General features: G+C 41.0%; 3 protein-coding genes across 14 annotated transcripts in view; 1 reads left to right on the top strand and 2 right to left on the bottom strand.

The window, feature by feature from the left end:
• Nucleotides 1–813: 813 nt before the first annotated feature.
• Nucleotides 814–12,838, bottom strand: TSHB (thyroid stimulating hormone subunit beta). 4 transcript variants are annotated; one of them, XM_082227464.1, is made up of 5 exons: nucleotides 11,972–12,838; nucleotides 11,377–11,526; nucleotides 7,964–8,111; nucleotides 2,412–2,580; nucleotides 814–1,158 (listed from the first exon to the last, which is right to left on the bottom strand). In XM_082227464.1, the coding sequence occupies exons 3-5, from the start codon at nucleotides 7,996–7,998 to the stop codon at nucleotides 916–918; spliced, it is 447 nt and encodes a 148-aa protein (XP_082083590.1). In that variant the 5' UTR covers nucleotides 7,999–8,111; nucleotides 11,377–11,526; nucleotides 11,972–12,838; the 3' UTR covers nucleotides 814–915. The 4 variants fall into 4 exon arrangements, with proteins under 4 accessions (XP_082083590.1, XP_082083589.1, XP_082083591.1 ...); XM_082227463.1 differs by having other exon boundaries at nucleotides 11,377–12,838; XM_082227465.1 differs by lacking the exon at nucleotides 11,377–11,526.
• LOC309534895 (uncharacterized protein) lies at nucleotides 9,585–15,768 on the top strand. Of its 3 annotated transcripts, none has more exons than XM_082227447.1 (5): nucleotides 9,585–9,677; nucleotides 10,579–10,712; nucleotides 12,845–13,343; nucleotides 14,450–14,614; nucleotides 15,415–15,768. In XM_082227447.1, exons 3-5 carry the CDS (start codon nucleotides 12,887–12,889, stop codon nucleotides 15,654–15,656), a joined length of 864 nt encoding a protein of 287 aa, XP_082083573.1. In that variant the 5' UTR covers nucleotides 9,585–9,677; nucleotides 10,579–10,712; nucleotides 12,845–12,886; the 3' UTR covers nucleotides 15,657–15,768. The 3 variants fall into 3 exon arrangements, with proteins under 3 accessions (XP_082083573.1, XP_082083572.1, XP_082083571.1); XM_082227446.1 differs by having other exon boundaries at nucleotides 9,606–9,890; XM_082227445.1 differs by having other exon boundaries at nucleotides 9,606–10,712.
• The window catches only part of SYCP1 (synaptonemal complex protein 1), a 45,993-nt gene continuing 45,164 nt past the window's right edge, over nucleotides 15,736–16,564 (bottom strand). For all 7 annotated transcript variants that reach the window (XM_082227413.1, XM_082227416.1, XM_082227414.1 and 4 more), the window contains exon 32: nucleotides 15,736–16,538. In XM_082227413.1, coding sequence (XP_082083539.1) covers nucleotides 16,395–16,538 — 144 coding nt within the window. In that variant the 3' untranslated portion in view covers nucleotides 15,736–16,394. The remainder of the gene's footprint in view (nucleotides 16,539–16,564) is intronic.

Raw genomic sequence — 16,564 nt, 5'->3', positions numbered from 1 at the left:
AATGAATTGAAATGACCCCAGTCTTCTGAAAGACCTGCTTTATCCATATAGCTCACTAGGCAACCACCTGTCACTATGTCTGTTCACAGAAGTAGCTTTTGCCATGCTCTGGGTGATGGTTCAGTTCCTACTTATGCCCTGCCTGCCCCGCCCCACCCCCCACAGTTGTCTACCTTCATTATACACATGATTATTTTATATGGCTAATTAACAATGTTACAGTGAACACAACTGGCACTCTAGTCCAAAGAAAACCAAGAGTCCTGTGGTACCTAATTTATTATGGCATGAAATTTCTCAGAATCATAGAGTTGGAAGGGACCCAAGGGTCATCTAGTTCAACCCCCTGCAATGCAGGAATCCCAGCTAAAGCATCCATGACAGATGCTGTCTACAATTATTTGTGATATAGTAAGATAGTCTTTGGAGTGCCACAGGGGTCTTGATCTCCATGGTTATTAATACTTGACACAGCAATGGCAAAGACTGGCAAGCAAATCACAGGAGCTAATGAAATATTGGTGTAGCTGTCAGTGCTGAGAACAGCGTAGCAATTCTGGCCGAACATACAACTTCCCTCCTCTGTCAAAGCATGAATGGAAGGGGCTGGCTTGTTTTGCTTTTCCTCAGGAAGGAGAATGAATCCAACAAAGAAATGTGGATTCCTTGTGTCTGTACAACCACACGGTCAGAGCTGCCTTTGTAACACTGCTGAAAATTATTTTTGTATCTGTGAGTCCTAGATAAAATGGAAAACAGCAGCTGATTGTTTTTTTTAAAAAAAAATGTCTAAATAATTTTACATCACAAGTGTTGGATATGCTAACCATTCTATTTATTCTTGGATGCCCAAAACCTGCCATGTGACAGGAGGGATAGTGTGTCTTTGTGTGCAAGAGAGAGAAAGAAGGAACCTTATAGGTTATGTAGCTTCTGAGGTATAGTGCAATAATCAGTGCTGCTTGCCTCATGCACACAGTCGCTGTAGTCAGTGTTGCATTTCCCACACTTGCAGCTCACGGCCACAGGATAGGAATAGTAGGAGACGACATGGTGTTGACAGCCAGGGATCATCACAGTCTTGTACACCATGTCCTTGTATGTGCACACTTCCTGGGACAGGGCACTCTGGGGCAGCAGCTTCTTACCATTGCTGTCCTGTAAGAGAATGCCAGTGGTTATTGCTTTTTGCTTAATCCTACCCGCATAATTTATGTTGTGCTCAGATAGAAATCTCTCCATCTCACAGCTCCCCAACGGTCACATTTTTGTAACTGCTGCTGAAGCAAGAAAGGCCATTTCATCCTTGTGATGGGTTTTCAAGCTATGACATAGGCACAGTCCCACCATAATGTTGAATTTGTGGTACAAGCTCGGTTCCTTGTGTAGTTCCTTGGTATGATTATTTGGGGAAGGGTTGCTGAGCAGGATCAAATTCCTAAATATGGACAGATTGGTTGTGACCTCTTGGCCCTCTTCTTTTGGTTTGTCTCATTACTTTAATAGTTAATCTGAAATTCTGTATTTTGGTTTTTTCACTTTCTGAATTGGCCCTCCACTTTTCTAGTGGTCATTTGCTTTCTGAACATGTGCTCATTCTTTCAACATTTACCTTCATTAAACTGGTGGAACTTTGCTAATCCTGCTTTTCAACCTGTTGCTCAGGTACCCTTTTGAGTGCAATCTTTCGCCATGACCTTTGATTTTTCAGATCCAATTTGTTGCCAATACATACTGCTCTTAGTTCCCACCCATCAGTTATTCATGGTCATCATCGTAATTGCAATTCCCCCCACCCGGTCACATTCTTCTCACCTACAGCCCTTCATCGCTGTTCTTTTGTTTTGGTTGCTATTTATGAGTGTCATATTGATTCCACCTCTCTCTACCCACACTCCTGGCACTCCATTACTGAAGACCATGAGGAAGAGCTACTACAACACCAACCCTAAGCCAGCATCACGTAATGGGTGAGGGCCTGCTGTGTGCTGGTGGGGTGAAGTCACATTCTCCACTTCCTTTAGTGCCCTATAACCCACATGGCTAACCCAAATTTCATGAGAATTAAAAAAGCAAAAAATAATTCTAGAATGTGCTCAAGGAAAATCATTTCCTCAAAAATTAAGAAAATGTCATAGTAGAAGCAAGATGATAGTTTGCGACAGATAACTGTCCTTGATCACTTCCATGTCTCTGAAAAGTCCATTGATTCAAAGCCTCAACTACTCCAGTGTCTCCCATTTCACCTTCACATTTAGTATAATGTCTCAAACCATTATATCACCTCATTCGTCTTCTCTGTTGTCTAATAATCCTTTCCTATTTACTCCTAAGGCCTAAGCTACTTATTAAAACTCTTTTTTTCCCTAACCAACCAAGAAGGGATTCAATGGTGTGTTGTAAGAACGTACCCGTGTCATGCAATATCCTTCACAGATGGTGGTGTTGATGGCCAGGCAGAAGGCACATTCTCTCTTCTCCACGTGGATGATGTACTCAACGGGGACACAAAGGGACATGCTCTGCCCCAAAGTCAGGGCAAAGACTAGGAAGAGAGAGGTGAAAGGGGCAGGATTCATGCTGCATGCAAAAACAAAGCAAGGCAAAGTCACTTTAGACATTGTGATGTCAGGAGTAGCTTATTAACAGAATATAAGGGACTTTCCCAGTCTCCATTGCCAAACTCTCTGATCTTTTTTCTATGCAATCAGGTACATGGGTTCTCTGTGTACATAAACATAAAGAATAACTAGTAAGCTAGTTGTGCCCTAGCTAGATTGAGGGAGGGCAGGTCCAAGTGGGAAATTCCTAGTTAAACTATAATATGTACATCTGCAAAGACAAGGAGTATCTTGAAGAAAGACAATTGTCCTGACACAGAGAATCTCTGCATCAAGGCTACCTTGCCCTTCTCTTCCTCCTGTCATTCCCATGCGCTTGCATATCTAAGGATCAGCAATGCTTAAAAAGTACCCTTGAGCTTCAGGGTGCATGCACATATAACTTGGACAATAATGATTATGTTCTGCCAATCATACAGTAGCAAGCATTCTTAAATGTTGGAATAAAGAAGCAATGGTAATTTTTTGAGCCTCCCTTTCTTTAGGCAGAGAAACACATAACATTCAGTACATGGTTGCCTCAGTCTAAAACCTCTGTGCAAACTAAGAACAGCCCCAGTAAAACCAAAGTTAATGATACTGTAAAAAGAGGTCAAACATAATGCTCAGGATTTGCAAGCCATAAGCTAGTATTATAGTATCGCTTGGGAAAATAGAGCTCCTTCTGCTAAGAGTGTCAGGTTGAACGAACAAAGCAATGACAGAATGGCAAGCCTTTGGCTGATGCCACAGAATCCTCCCTAGGAAAAGTCCTTTTTCTGAGGGCTCCTCCAAATGACCTGTTCATTGAACATTCATTCTAATTTGCTTGCAGAAAGCTTACACAGAGGTTATACACTGGGAAGTATCCATTTTCCTCATCCCGTCAGTGCAAGGATAACTACTTGTGCAACAGGATTTTCCCCTGTTTTCTCCCTGCGTGCACACTCTGCAGCCTCACCAAATCTGCTTTGGAGAGGGGAGAACTGCCAGAACAGATTTAGCAGGGCACAAGGGAGGAGAAAGGTGAATTCTATTGTGCAAGCAGAAATCCTTTCATTGTGCAGACATTTACTTAGTGCTATAATGGATACAAGCCCATGTCTGGTCTTTAATGATCATCCATCCTGATTTGCTTGTGCAGTGTCCATACATCTTCCTGCAACTCATTAATTCATTCCATGCTTTTCAGTACATTTCCTGTGACTTTCCTTACTGCAAGCAGCCTGTCTTTAAAAAGGTAGATTTGTTGTACTAGGGTGAGCAAGCAATTTAATTGCACACGTCTAAATTTATGATATACACTTAAATCCCTCCTGCAAAATAGTGGCAGTGTGGATTCTGGAGGCACCCTGACAGTAGGGCACAAGTTGCCAACATCTACAAATATGCAGTCATTCCTGAATTCCCCACATACTTACATAGAGGCAAAACCTGGAACACTGGCCAGACACCCACCTATCAGCCGTGAAGTGATGCCAAACTGGAAAGACCGTCAACCGGCTCTTTCCTTCACACAAGAACCAGATGCTTCATTGATTCTGCTTCAGGCGCAATAAATCCAGCACAAACTCTGAGTGCATTTTATACTCCTCTGGTTAATTCCTGGCTGATCTACCTGTTTATGTAATTGCATTAATTGCTACTTCTAATCTCTGTAATATCTACTGAAGATTCATACTTGTCCATTCAGGAAATGTAATTGAGATATGGAGAACTATAACATCTCCGCCTAGCAGCTGGATGGCACAGCTAATTAATTTAATATTCATTCTTCACTTACCACAACATGAAAATACATATATATGGATTTAGGAAAGCCTTTGTTGACATTGGTAATTGCTGGGAAAGAACTGCCATGGAAGAGAAACAAACCCAGTTTGCAGAACAGGGGGTCTTAGGATAGATTTGAATGGTGATGGAAAAACAGAGAGGTCTATATGTGAAATTCTCAGCAAGCCTTAACAAACTACAGTGGCCAGAATTATTTGAGAGAAAGAATGCGCTTTGAATGTGCCTTAAAGGTACTGTATAGGTATAGGTGGGGACATGGGACATAGGACATGGGTGGCGCTGTGGTGTAAACCACTGAGCCTCTTGGCTTGCCAGTTAGAAGGTCAGCAGTGAGATCCTGTTGCTCTATCCCAGCTCCTGCCAATTGTTTCCATGTGCTCTGTTTTCTGGCACGGTGTTCTTCTGCTGGCCACATGACCCGGAAAGCTGTCTGTGGACAAACACCGGGTCCCTTTGTCTGAAGGCTAGATGAGTGCCACAACCCCAATAGTCGCCTTTGACTCAACCGTCCAGGGATCCTTTACCTTTACCTTTTTTTAAAAGGTATAGCATGTATGTGGCCTCAGCTGAATGCATCCCTGTAGTTCAGGACTGTGCCTAGAAATGGTAAGTGTGGATCATGTGAAGTCATTTTCATTATTCAATCCATGGGACATTATTTTTTCTCCTCTCTTCTCAAGGTCTCTAAAAATAGATCTACATCATGGCAAAAGGGGCTTAAGTGTCTGAAAGCAACACTAATTAATTTGACTTTCTATAATAAATCTCTCAAACATATTGTCAGGGGTTCAGGGGCAGAGGCACATGGGAGGCAGGAGAGGGAGGACCATTGGGCAGAGTCCGAGGACAGCGAGGAGGAGGAGGACTGTGGCCCAAGGGACTCCATGAGCTTTTCCAGCGAATCAGGGGATTCCCAGGGGGGGGGCGCCTGTTCAAATGTGCAAGCGCACGGGGAAACGGAGAGCCCGGGGGAGGAGCCAGGTCCCAAAGCCCGCAGGAGGGAGGGAGAGCCATCGGGAGATTCAGCGTCAGAGGAATCTAGGAGGGGCGGAACTCCAGCGGGCAGAAAGACCCTGCGGAAAAGGAAAGACAGGAGGAGGTGGAGCAAAGCCAGCATCTTAAGCTGGTGTAGGGGGGGGGGACCGACTCAGAAGGGACTTCAACGGTCTAAGGCTAACAGACAAGGGGCTGCGCGCCGCTATTGTGGAACCAATAATGAACTGAAATAAACATCCTTGTATATAAGAAGAACTTGGCGTTGGTCTTTTGTGAGCTGAGACCTGAGGCAGCTCTGACACATATGTTATGATGAGTCAAGTATTATATTACGGTCATAGACCGGCATAAGCAAAACATCTAAATAAATAGGATAACAGTATGAATCTAAGCGAATAATTATTAAATAAATAATAGCAAGAACCAAACATATACATAGAATGCTTAATTAAGCATAGATCATGGGTGAGTAAAAATTTATAAGAAAAAATAAAAGATCGGTTAACACAGCTATATGGGGTAGGCTTCAGAAGTGCCTAACAATATGGGCCTTCAGTTTAGGATTGAATTGTAGCATAGACCATTCTTCGTCGAATATCTATCATGGCAGCGCAAAACCTGGCGACTGAATATGTAACTTCTGGGGTCTCATCCTGTAGTAATAGGGAGATGTTGTGTTGTTCTGAATGCCCAGGAAATTTATATAAGATGGGTTGGATAAACCTAGTTCAAATGTCTATATAATATTGGCAATAAAGAAGGGCATGCTCCGTTGTTTCCTGCTGCCCAAAGCCACATGGACATGAGTTTGTTATTATCTCATTGTTAAATAATCTTTCCCAGGTGGCCCTAATTCAGAAATGGGGGCCCCAATTCAGAAATGGGGGCCCTCAGCAGATGGGTGGACCCTGGATTTCTGCAGGAAATAAATTGTGCAAGAGTGAGGAAGTAAGCAGGGGTACATTCAGAGAATGACTGTCAGGTGCTCTGTCTGAGAACCCAGGAGAGTCTTCACATATGATAGCTTTGGAACATTGCCACATCTAAATGTAAGTACAGCATCAGTACAATGGTCCTATTACCGTAATTTTAGCAAGATAATGGTGCATTGGATTGAGTGCAGCAATCATCACCATGGGTGAACAATGGGTTTACATGAGCGGGTTCTATTTCTTCTTTTGTTCAGCTTTGAAACACTGGTGGGACATTATTTTATTTATTTAAAACATTTTTATTGCACCCTTCAGCAAAATTTATTCCAAGAAAGGAAGAAAGAAGTGACTAGTATGGAACAGAAAAAGAAGCAATACTTAGAAGTAGGTAAAATGTACTTTTAAAGCCAGTAGATGAACCTTCTAAAAGTCGTTGGACTCCAACTCCTATCAGCTTCAGTTAGAATCATAGAATCATAGAATCATAGAGTTGGAAGAGACCACAAGGGCCATCGAGTCCAACCCCCTGCCAAGCAGGAAACACCATCAGAGCATGGCCGGTAGTCAAAGATGATGGGAGTTGTAGCACAGCAACATCACCTTTTTCTCCAAGATTTTCTCTCTCTGCCCCCCTCAATTCTCACAACAACCTTTGAGGCAAGTTAGACTGAGAGATAGTGGCTGGCCCAATAGACCCACAGTGAACTTCTTGGCCGGGTAGGGATTTGAACCCTGATCTCCCAGACCCTAGTCCAACACTCTAACCACTACACTACATTGGCTCTAGACATACTCAGTGTCTAGTTTGCCCTACATCAGATCAAGGTCCACTTAACATGCCAGGAATAAGTTGTTCCCATGAAGACAAAATCTCATTTATTTATTTTTAAGAGCCTTTGTTTATATCTTGGGTGGAAAGGGAGTGGATGAGGGAGTCTGACCAATGGGGAGAGGATGTGTAACAGTACAAGGCAGGGCTTGTAAGCAGGCAAACGTCAGAGGTAGATGTTTTGGACCATTATTGCTTTGCCTAGGTAGGGAAGGGGTGTGAACTGGGGTGTGGAATCTCCTCTTGGGCATCTATCAGATGTGATTAGCTAAAGAGAAAACAGATATCATCATGGGGTGAGGTTGATGCTTGAAATGTGCCTATCCTATGCTTCAGCAAATGCATACTTGGTCTAATGAAATTTGTGGAACGGCTGGCAGGGTTTGTGTAGGCCTTCATGAGAGGTGGGTTGTAAATATTTTAATATAAAAATTTTATTATTATTTATTATTTATGTTAGAATAAATAAAGTATTTAGGTGTCTTAAATACCAGACCAGCTTCACAGCTCCTCAGCTGAAGATTCTGAGGTTTCATCTAGGAGACAAATCCTCACTCCAAGTCCCTTGCACTAGGCTGTAATTATGCCTTTTTCTGAATACACTCCTTTGTCATGTACCAGATCTTTCCATAATTCCCCTCATTAAGAGACCTCTTCAGAATCTACTATACCGTGGTATTCCAGCTCCATTTCTGTTTTATCTAAGGCACACTTGCTTCCCAGCTGGTTACATGACTTGTCCATGTGCCACTTAAACTCTAGGATCTCCATCCAATGACAGCCAGTTTAAGTATTAATCATTCATCTCTAACCTTTCTCCTAAGCAAAACATCCTTCTCATTGACATCAACGAGTCGCACTTTCATGAAACAGAAGATACCGCTGCCGTGTTGCCGTCAGATGAGTAATCCCAGGAACCCAAATATCGGGGCACTGGATGTGCCTCAATGATAAGCGACGCTACAGAAAATGCAAAAGATGACTATTTAAAAGCAGGCAAGACAATGATGTCATATTTGTTGTAAAAATGTGCCAGTATTCTGAAAAGATGGTTAAGGGATGCAGACCTAATTATTCTGCTACAGCACACAACGGAGGGACAATGAAACAAATCAAAGCCTGGAAGATTTGTGGGATGAAAAGTTAGGATTTCAGAAGGAAGTCACAATGGGAAATGAAACAGTATGTCTGCCCTGAAACTTTTGCAGGCACAAACACTATTGAAATTGGGATTGCATAGAAGCAGCCAGACACCACCTTGAGCACCAATCATCAGGAATGTACAGTTTAAAAAAAAAATCTGGATAGTCCCTAAGTTGTCACAAAATTGAATCTAGGGTCCCTTCAAGTGTCCTTAATGTGCATTCATAATGATCTCTCATCAATAATTGCAATCACCCCCATCCCCAGCATTAGCTGCCACATTATATTGCACAAGTAGGAAAAGATAAATGTTGCCTCCTGTTTTCAAAGTCTAGAAGCTGCAATGGCTTACACCTTCATTTATAAGTTTCAAAGTACAAATTGTGTTCTTCGGTTATTGTGCTTTTTATTATAAAATTATAAACTAAATCTAAATAAGTAGAATAAAATAAATCTAAATAACTCTTCCTGCATTTCAGGGGGTTGGACTAGACAGGCATATCCGACTCCCAAGAGACTGCAATCTACTCCCACTATAAAAAAACTGGGAGTGATTTCTTTATTTTTTGCCAGGATCACACGATCGACCAGGATCAACCAGGGACGCCCCACAATAGACTGGTTAGACATACTCCGTACTCGATGATCCTCAGGGTTGCTCCCAACTCTACAATTCTAAGATTCTAGGAATGCATCAGAATAAGCATAGCATGGGTTGGGGAGGAAAAATGGGCAGCGAGGAAGCAACAGCAGTTTGTGCTTCTGAAGTGAGCATACAGATTATACACAATATTTTGAATGTCCAATTAGGGAGAATTTGTTCCTGAACTAGAACAGGGATTTGCCAGATGTTGGTAGGTTTTGATTCTAGATTGACACTTCCATATGTGGTATGCTGATGTAGGAGCATTCATTTCCATTATCACCATGGACCAGTATCCACTCCTGGAAAAGTACACTCCTGCCATTAGCATCTGAATGCATCCAATGCAGAGCCAAAACTCAAGCATGTCTTAGACTGGATTAGAAAATCAACACATGGTAAGTGAGGTGTCCTAAACTGGACTGCTGTTATCCGTGTTTTGCTTTTGGGTTTGAGACTGAGTTATTGTTTTTCTGTGACCTTTTGTATGAAAAAATGGATTGATTTAATCCTTGCCAGCACTAGTCACAGGTTAATCATTCACTTGCAGTATGAATCATTAAACTGTTTTCGCAGGCCTAATTGGTTAACAATTTGAGTACATTTACTTCCTGCTTATATGTAAGGTAAAATATTGTTCCCAGAATCTTGGAGCAGATGTGGCTGGTTTCTGAAGGATGAGTACTAGAAAATATTAATGGTGCGGCATTGGACTTGTGGCAGTGACTTCAGAACTATAAGTATGGTTGTTACTTTTTTCATATGTGAAAGATTGGCTTAGTTTCTAGTCTGAGGAAAATAACCAGCAAACACAAGAGCAGCTTGGTTTGTCAAACAAGATTCATTTTTCAAGACTTTGCTTCTGTTTCCTCATGAATTAGTCTTCTGTTTCTGCTGTGGCAAATCTGGGAAGGGACATCTAGAATGTTCTTGTCATATCTCTGCAGCCCAAGGTAAACCAGACTACAGAACATTGTTGGTTAATTACTACATCTTTCCTAAACTATTTCTGTACTCATCAGAAAACAAACTGGTGAGAAATTCTGGAAGGGTGTCTGTGTCCCCTAAAACAGCCTCTGTTAATGGGTGGCTCTCCAGGTGTGGTTGGAGTACAACTCACATCATCTCTCACTACTGGCTGGGACTGAGGGGAATTGCAGTTCAACAGGCTCTGGAGTGCCACCCATTAGCCACCCATGTGCTTGTTATTTGCACTGAATTCTTTTCACCTTCTTGTTTGTAGCCGTCTTTCTATGCAGATCATGTATCCAACTTTGTTCTGATTTGGAATGTCTCTATGATGCAACTATCATGTGACTTGAGTTTCTCTCTCTCTCTCTTGTTTCTGAAAAATAAGTAGGGCTATGATCAAAAGCACAGTGGCTTTAATACTCTTCTTACTCTTGAGAAGGAAACTGTTTGTTAAAGTCTTCCTTTTAAGAATTGGGAAAGAACATTTCATGGGGATAGTTGTAGAAACTGTTTTGTTGATACACCTGTCATTTCATGTTGTGCTGAAACACAATCCTATGGTACATACATATCATTTCTTGTTAAGTTACTCAGCTATATTCAAATGACAGGCCAGGCCAGGCCAGCCAATAATTGTTCTGCATGACTAACCTTAGAATTCTTTTATAGTTCTCCGTTACCATAGAGATCTCTATGGGCTTTGCCCAGCCCTGCAGTGAACATATCCCAAGTAATTAAACAAACAGAAACACGCTAAGGCTAAGTATCTGTTACTCGGGCCGTTGCTGCCATCATCATCTTTGGTGAGTTTCAAGAGATTTGGAGTGTGTGTGTGTGTGTGTGTGTGTGTTAGGGGAGTGTATTGCTTTGGATGAATCACAGATCTCAAGCTGAAGAAGAGTCCTTTGGAGGGATTCTGGGCCTGTCTGAGAAGCAGGAGTTACATAAGTATGGGTTTGTCTACACTTCTGCTTGTCTCACCACTTTCCCGCAGGAAAACCCACTCCGTACTGCTGAATCAGAGCAAATGTCAATTGGGTTTTCCATGGATTTGTGATTCAGCAGTAGAGAGCAAGTTTTCCTAGAAAAAGCCGTGGGACAAACAGAAAACCACTCAGACCCGTGCCTAGAAAGCACAGGAGAAGTGGAAAACCCCTTGGGCCCGAGCTTTCTAGGCATGGGACAAGAGAAAGTGTAGACAAGCACGTAAATAATGTAAATAAAAAATCTACTTGCTGCAGTTTCTTGTCAGTTTGCCAGGTTGCGAGCTTGGAATTGCCTTCTAAACTTGAATTAGGTATGCTGATGAACTGGAGGAGTAGGCAGACATGCCTTCTGTTGTCCCTCCCTATTCCAGCCTTTGACTTGGCTTGTGCCTCAGGTAGCAGGATCCACTGAAGCAGCGGGTCCCAATGTTGATCTCTCCCCCTGCCCCCGCTCCTGTTCCTGATGTATATCTTTCCTCACCTTTTCTTTCCTGGTGGGGAGGAGAGAGCCATTTTTGGGTCCACCTCAGGTGCCGAAATGTCTTGGGCTGGAATCTATCTTTAGATTCATAATTCAAGTCCTGTTCTTTCCAGCAAGCAGGAGATGGAGAATAAGATGTTTCCTTGTCTCCTGATTCAGCAGTAGATTCAAAGATAAAGGTCAACTACAAGTTAACAACCTGTTAAGCAAATATTATTTGCATATGGAATCCACTATGGCCATGATTTTCAGTTACCATCGTATTTCATGAATCTGTCTGTCTCTATTGTTGATTATTCACCAAAGCCAGACTAAATGTATTTCCATCAGAAGTACTAAACAGCAGACTGTCTGGCATACCCTATCAGAATAGGCTCTCCTTATGTTCTCAGGGTTTTGACTCAATTAAGAATATCCTACTACAATGTAAGCAGTTCAAACAAGCCAGAGATCAATTAATTAAACCCTTATTGGTAAACTTAACTGGAAAATCTGAAACCTTCTACCTTTAAGTACCTCCTTGGAGATATGTCAAGCAATACTACCCTGACCGTGGCTAAATTCCTCTTAGAAGTAATAAGAAATAGAAACTTACATGCTCTGAATAAAACATATTGGCCGCCTTGGAATCCTTTCCCTGTATTTCTGTTTTATTTTGCTTTTGAAAATTCTTCTGTGGGTCTTTGGACCAAAATAAAGAATGTTATCTTATCTTATAACTTACCAGCATAGTTCTTTTGAATATCTGGTTCTGGTAGTGCTATGAAAACTGTTAAGCCCTTCACATTAACACAGGGTATTCATACCCTAGCAGAGTACAGTGTTGATAAGCCCCAACGGAGGCAAAGGTTACAAATTTTCAGTATGCCAAAGGCCAATTATTATTGTTCCACATTCACAGCTCATGATTACAAACTGCATCAATCATCTTGATCCTATTTGCCCTGTGAGGTCTGACACTACCTTTCACGTGTTACTGATAGGAATCTAAGACTCAGTAAATTAATTGGTCAGGGCTGAATCTAGCATATATCAAAGTTAACCCGAGTCCAAGGAAAACATGCTATCACAGTTGTGACATGATAAGGCTCCATTTATGTATTTCTGCTGAGGTACATGCCTTCAATAAGCCACAGAATTGACAATGAAGCATTGAAATACTTGGTTTAGTTGTAAAGGCTTCTGCTGGCTCTACTCAGAGCATCCATGTTTGTCTCTTACCTCTCAAGGGGCAGAATCAATTGGTAATTACAGGGGATGTGTGTTTCTAATCCTACATGTCTTTCTCAGTGTCTCTCTCAGACCAGAGAGGTGTATGGCTTATATGAAAGACCTATTAATTGAGAAGATAGAGTTTAATGCCTTCTGCTCTTTTACACCTCTAAGTGCTTTTGCAGAGAACCTAACAGATGCAATTTTAATTTATACTCATAACTCTGCTATTGTTGTTTTAAATATGTTTCCACAGGAGAAAAAGCTAACATAATTGACGAGGAAAAAACAGAAAGCTATGATGGACAAAATAACATATGTTTGCCTTGTAGTCTCCATCATACTGAAGGCAGTTTCACTTCAGACTACAAACTACATCCCAGCAATGAATACTACATCCAGGACTGAAAGGCTGACCGTTTCCAGTACAGAAGCAGGCAACATCACTATATTGCAGAATGGAAGTGCCAGCTTGAGTACATTCGCAACAACAGTGAATATTACCAACTTTCCTACGCTTCTACAAAGCACCTATTCTCCTCATACAGAAACATCAGCTATGACTGCTGAAGCCAAAACTGAGATGACATTTCCAACAGAGTCATTCTCTACTAATTCTACACATCAAGCCACAGTTGAAGATTTCAATGTCACAACTTCAGCTACCACATTAAAACCGACAGTCCAGCCTTCTAGTACTGCACCACCTATCACCAGCAAGGGTTACCTTTCAGTTTCAGCAATTCAGTTTCCAGGTAGGTCTGATGGACAAAATATAAAGTTACAGGCAAACACATGTAAACTGAGACCTGATGCTGTGATGTTGTTTTATAGTGAAAAGCTATGTTAAGAGTAGAGAAATGGCAGGCGGAGGAGTGCTTCCTGTTTATCTGCTCCAAATCATCCTTCCCACACCTAGCTTTTCCCCTATTGCTTCCAAATAGCATGTTTGTTCTTAGGAAAAGGTATCCCATCAGACTACAAGGACATATTGGAACAATGTTTACCTTCCTTTGTTATGCACATTAGAAGAGTCACTCTTAAATTGTTTGATATTGAAAATGACACATGATGAAAGCATCTGTAGCAATAACTAGACTATTTTAGTAGTGACCCCCAAAACCCTAAATATACTTATCTAGAAGTCCCATTATCATTGATCGGACAAATGTCTGAATAAACATCCACACTGATTTGCAGTCAGCAGCACACTAAGCTATTTCAAACTAATAATAATAATAATAATAATAATAATAATAATAATAATAATAATAATTTATTTATATCCCGCCCATCTGGCAGGGATATAAATAAATTATGTCCCCAGCCACTCTGAGCAGCTCCCAATCGAGTATTAAAAACAATACAGTATTAAATATTAAAAACTTCCATAAACAGGGCTGCCTTCAGGTGTCTTTTAAAAATAGGATACTGTAGTTGCTTATTTCCTTGACATCTGACGGTAGGGCGTTCCAGAGGGCGGGCGCCACTACCTAGAAGGCCCTCTATCTGGTTCCCTGTAACCTTTTCTCACAATGAGGGAACCGCCAGAAGGCCCTCAGTGCTGAATCTCAGTGTCTGAGCTGAATGATGGGGGTGGAGACGCTCCTTCAGGTATACAGGACCGAGGCCATTTAGGGCTTTAAAGGTCAGAACCAGCACATTTAATTGTGCTCAGAAATGTACTGGGAACCAATACAGATCTCTTCAAAGGTAGCCCCACGAAGAGCACATTGCAGTAGTCCAAGCAGGAGATAACTAGAGCATGCATGACTCTGGCGAGACAGTCCACGGGCAGGTAGGTCTAAGTTTTACTGAGCTTTTTCAAACTAAGTAGGCTTTCTGTATTATTTCATTGCAGCAGAAGGAGCTGGTTTAAGCAATTCAGATACCATCCTAACCATATTTTTTGCCATTGTTCTCGCACTGACAATTCTCGGATTCATTATATATATTTTCAATAAATATCGAAAACGAAGAGACCAATTTTCCCATCATCCACTCTATGATGCCTCTTTTGAAACAGGTTAGTATATTTTAAATCAAATACCAATATCATGTACAAGACTAGTGAGTAATTATGGGAAGGGGCAATACTCAGCTTTTTATTTTCATTCATAGTAGCTGTCTTCCCTTAGTCACTTACCAACCACTACATGCTAAATAATGGAATGGCACAGCAAATGGTAACAATTTAAAACAGCTCCAAGAGGTACTACTGCTGTTTCTCAGTCTAGTGGTAAAATTAGCTGTTTGCTGTGTGGAGTGTATAGTCTGAAATGGAAGTGGAGTTTCAGCAGCAGGAAACATTGGGTTTACCAGACAATGTGACAGTTTCCTGTAGGGAAAGGATACAGCCTAAATGCATGCATGAGAGAAAAGGAGACAGAAATGTATGAGAGAGTTTTTGAGTATCAATGTTTAGCTTTAAAAAATATTTCTGGTGGTTTTTTTAAAAATATGTAAAGGAATAATGTTTATAGCCAAGGGCACAGAGTACTGGGAGCACACATGCAAAAAACTTATTTATGCTCTTATCAAACCCCCTGAGCCTCTTGAGGTGCTACTGCAAAAGGCAAATGACCCTTTTGACCAGTGTAAGGGGCTGCCTCTGAAAGAAGGAACTAGAACATTCACATGTGCTGCTTTGAACCCATGCAAACATATTTCTATCCTCATTGGATATGTTGTACACCTGAACTGGATACTGGCAATTTTCTATGAATACTACTTAAATTGTATCATTGCACAAGGAAGATTTTAAGTCTTTAGCTTTTTGGATTCATCATTTCCCAGTAATATTTGTTTTTTAAAAACTGTTTACAGTGGACAGATATGCTACTCCAGATGACACACTTGTAATATCAGGAGGCTTATATGATGCACCAAGAATTTCTAATTCCAACATGACAGTGTATGATGATGATGAGCTTCAGATTGATGAGATTCAGTTACCATTTAGTGCTCAACCTGGACAATACAGACTGGAGTTTTTGCCTGGTGAAAAAGAAGTGGACTTTTCTTCAACTTATGATGGAACATTTCAAATACCACCAGGAGGCATATAATTGTTGGAGCACAGGAACTCTTTTAAAGTGGCTTCAATAAATATTTGAACTTCTATCCAGCTCAATAAAAATAAGAAAATAAAATTAATAAAGTATATTTATTTGAAAACAAGGAACACTTCCAGCAGTGGAATACAGTTATCTGCTACTCAGTGACAACGAATGACTTTCAATTTCATTGGTAATATTGTGCTTAAATAAATAACATGAGCCTTTTTTGATTCATTCTTTCACTAACCTTACATTTCTAATCTGTTTATGTTAACCTATACATGCAAATGAGCATGCAGGAGAGGATTGGCAGAGGACTTAGTGGAGCACTATTTCCTTCTTCTGTCCCCTGCTGGTCCTTAGCTGATCACAGAATGCTATGCATTGGTCATTACTTACAACCCTGATCAAGCCTACCATGTATGCATCCAGCTAACCTTTTCTCCTGATGGCCCTGTGCAAAAGTACTCTAGATCCAGCAAGGGAGGGGTGGGAAGAAAGAGGAGTCTACTGAGCCCTACATTGATTCTTTTCCACACATGCACCTGTACCTACAGGAGATAGATCAGAACATAAGTTCTTGGGGAAGCTTATAATATTTAAATTATTCCAACACTTCCTGCCCTTTTAACAGACTCAGGACACCCTATTTTCTAAAAAAAAGATACTGGAACAAAAATGAAATGAAGGCAGAGTATTCAAATATGATAAACTAAACAATTAGTTCAACATTACAGTAAGTTTCACTTATGCAAAAAGTTTTCCAGCTTCTTTCATTTTTTTCTTTCTATCCACTTTGGAGATTGCAGTCCATCCAGCATCTCGCATCTTTCTTAAAGCTGCAACCTTAACAGAAGATCCAGGAGTTTTTAAAGTTGGTGGCATGTGAACCTGTACACAAAAATGAAAACTTCACT

The sequence above is a fragment of the Podarcis vaucheri genome (assembly GCF_965113315.1).
Source record: "Podarcis vaucheri genome assembly, chromosome: 6".
NCBI lineage: Eukaryota > Metazoa > Chordata > Lepidosauria > Squamata > Lacertidae > Podarcis > Podarcis vaucheri.
The sequence above is the reverse complement of the archived record's forward strand: the minus strand, read 5'-3'. Positions and strand labels throughout refer to the sequence as shown.

What these genes read in the sequence shown, in the direction of transcription:
- TSHB (XM_082227463.1), bottom strand. Translation starts at nt 7,998, where the DNA reads ATGTCAATGAGAAGGATGTTTTGCTTAGGAGAAAG. An exon ending in ATGTTTTGCTTAGGAGAAAG is followed by an intron (nt 2,581 to 7,963) that starts GTTAGAGATGAA and finishes TTTTGCATGCAG; the next exon opens with CATGAATCCTGCCCCTTTCA. An exon ending in AAGGATATTGCATGACACGG is followed by an intron (nt 1,159 to 2,411) that starts GTACGTTCTTAC and finishes ATTCTCTTACAG; the next exon opens with GACAGCAATGGTAAGAAGCT.
- LOC309534895 (XM_082227447.1), top strand. Translation starts at nt 12,887, where the DNA reads ATGATGGACAAAATAACATATGTTTGCCTTGTAGTCTCCATCATACTG. An exon ending in TTCAGCAATTCAGTTTCCAG is followed by an intron (nt 13,344 to 14,449) that starts GTAGGTCTGATG and finishes ATTTCATTGCAG; the next exon opens with CAGAAGGAGCTGGTTTAAGC. An exon ending in TGATGCCTCTTTTGAAACAG is followed by an intron (nt 14,615 to 15,414) that starts GTTAGTATATTT and finishes AACTGTTTACAG; the next exon opens with TGGACAGATATGCTACTCCA.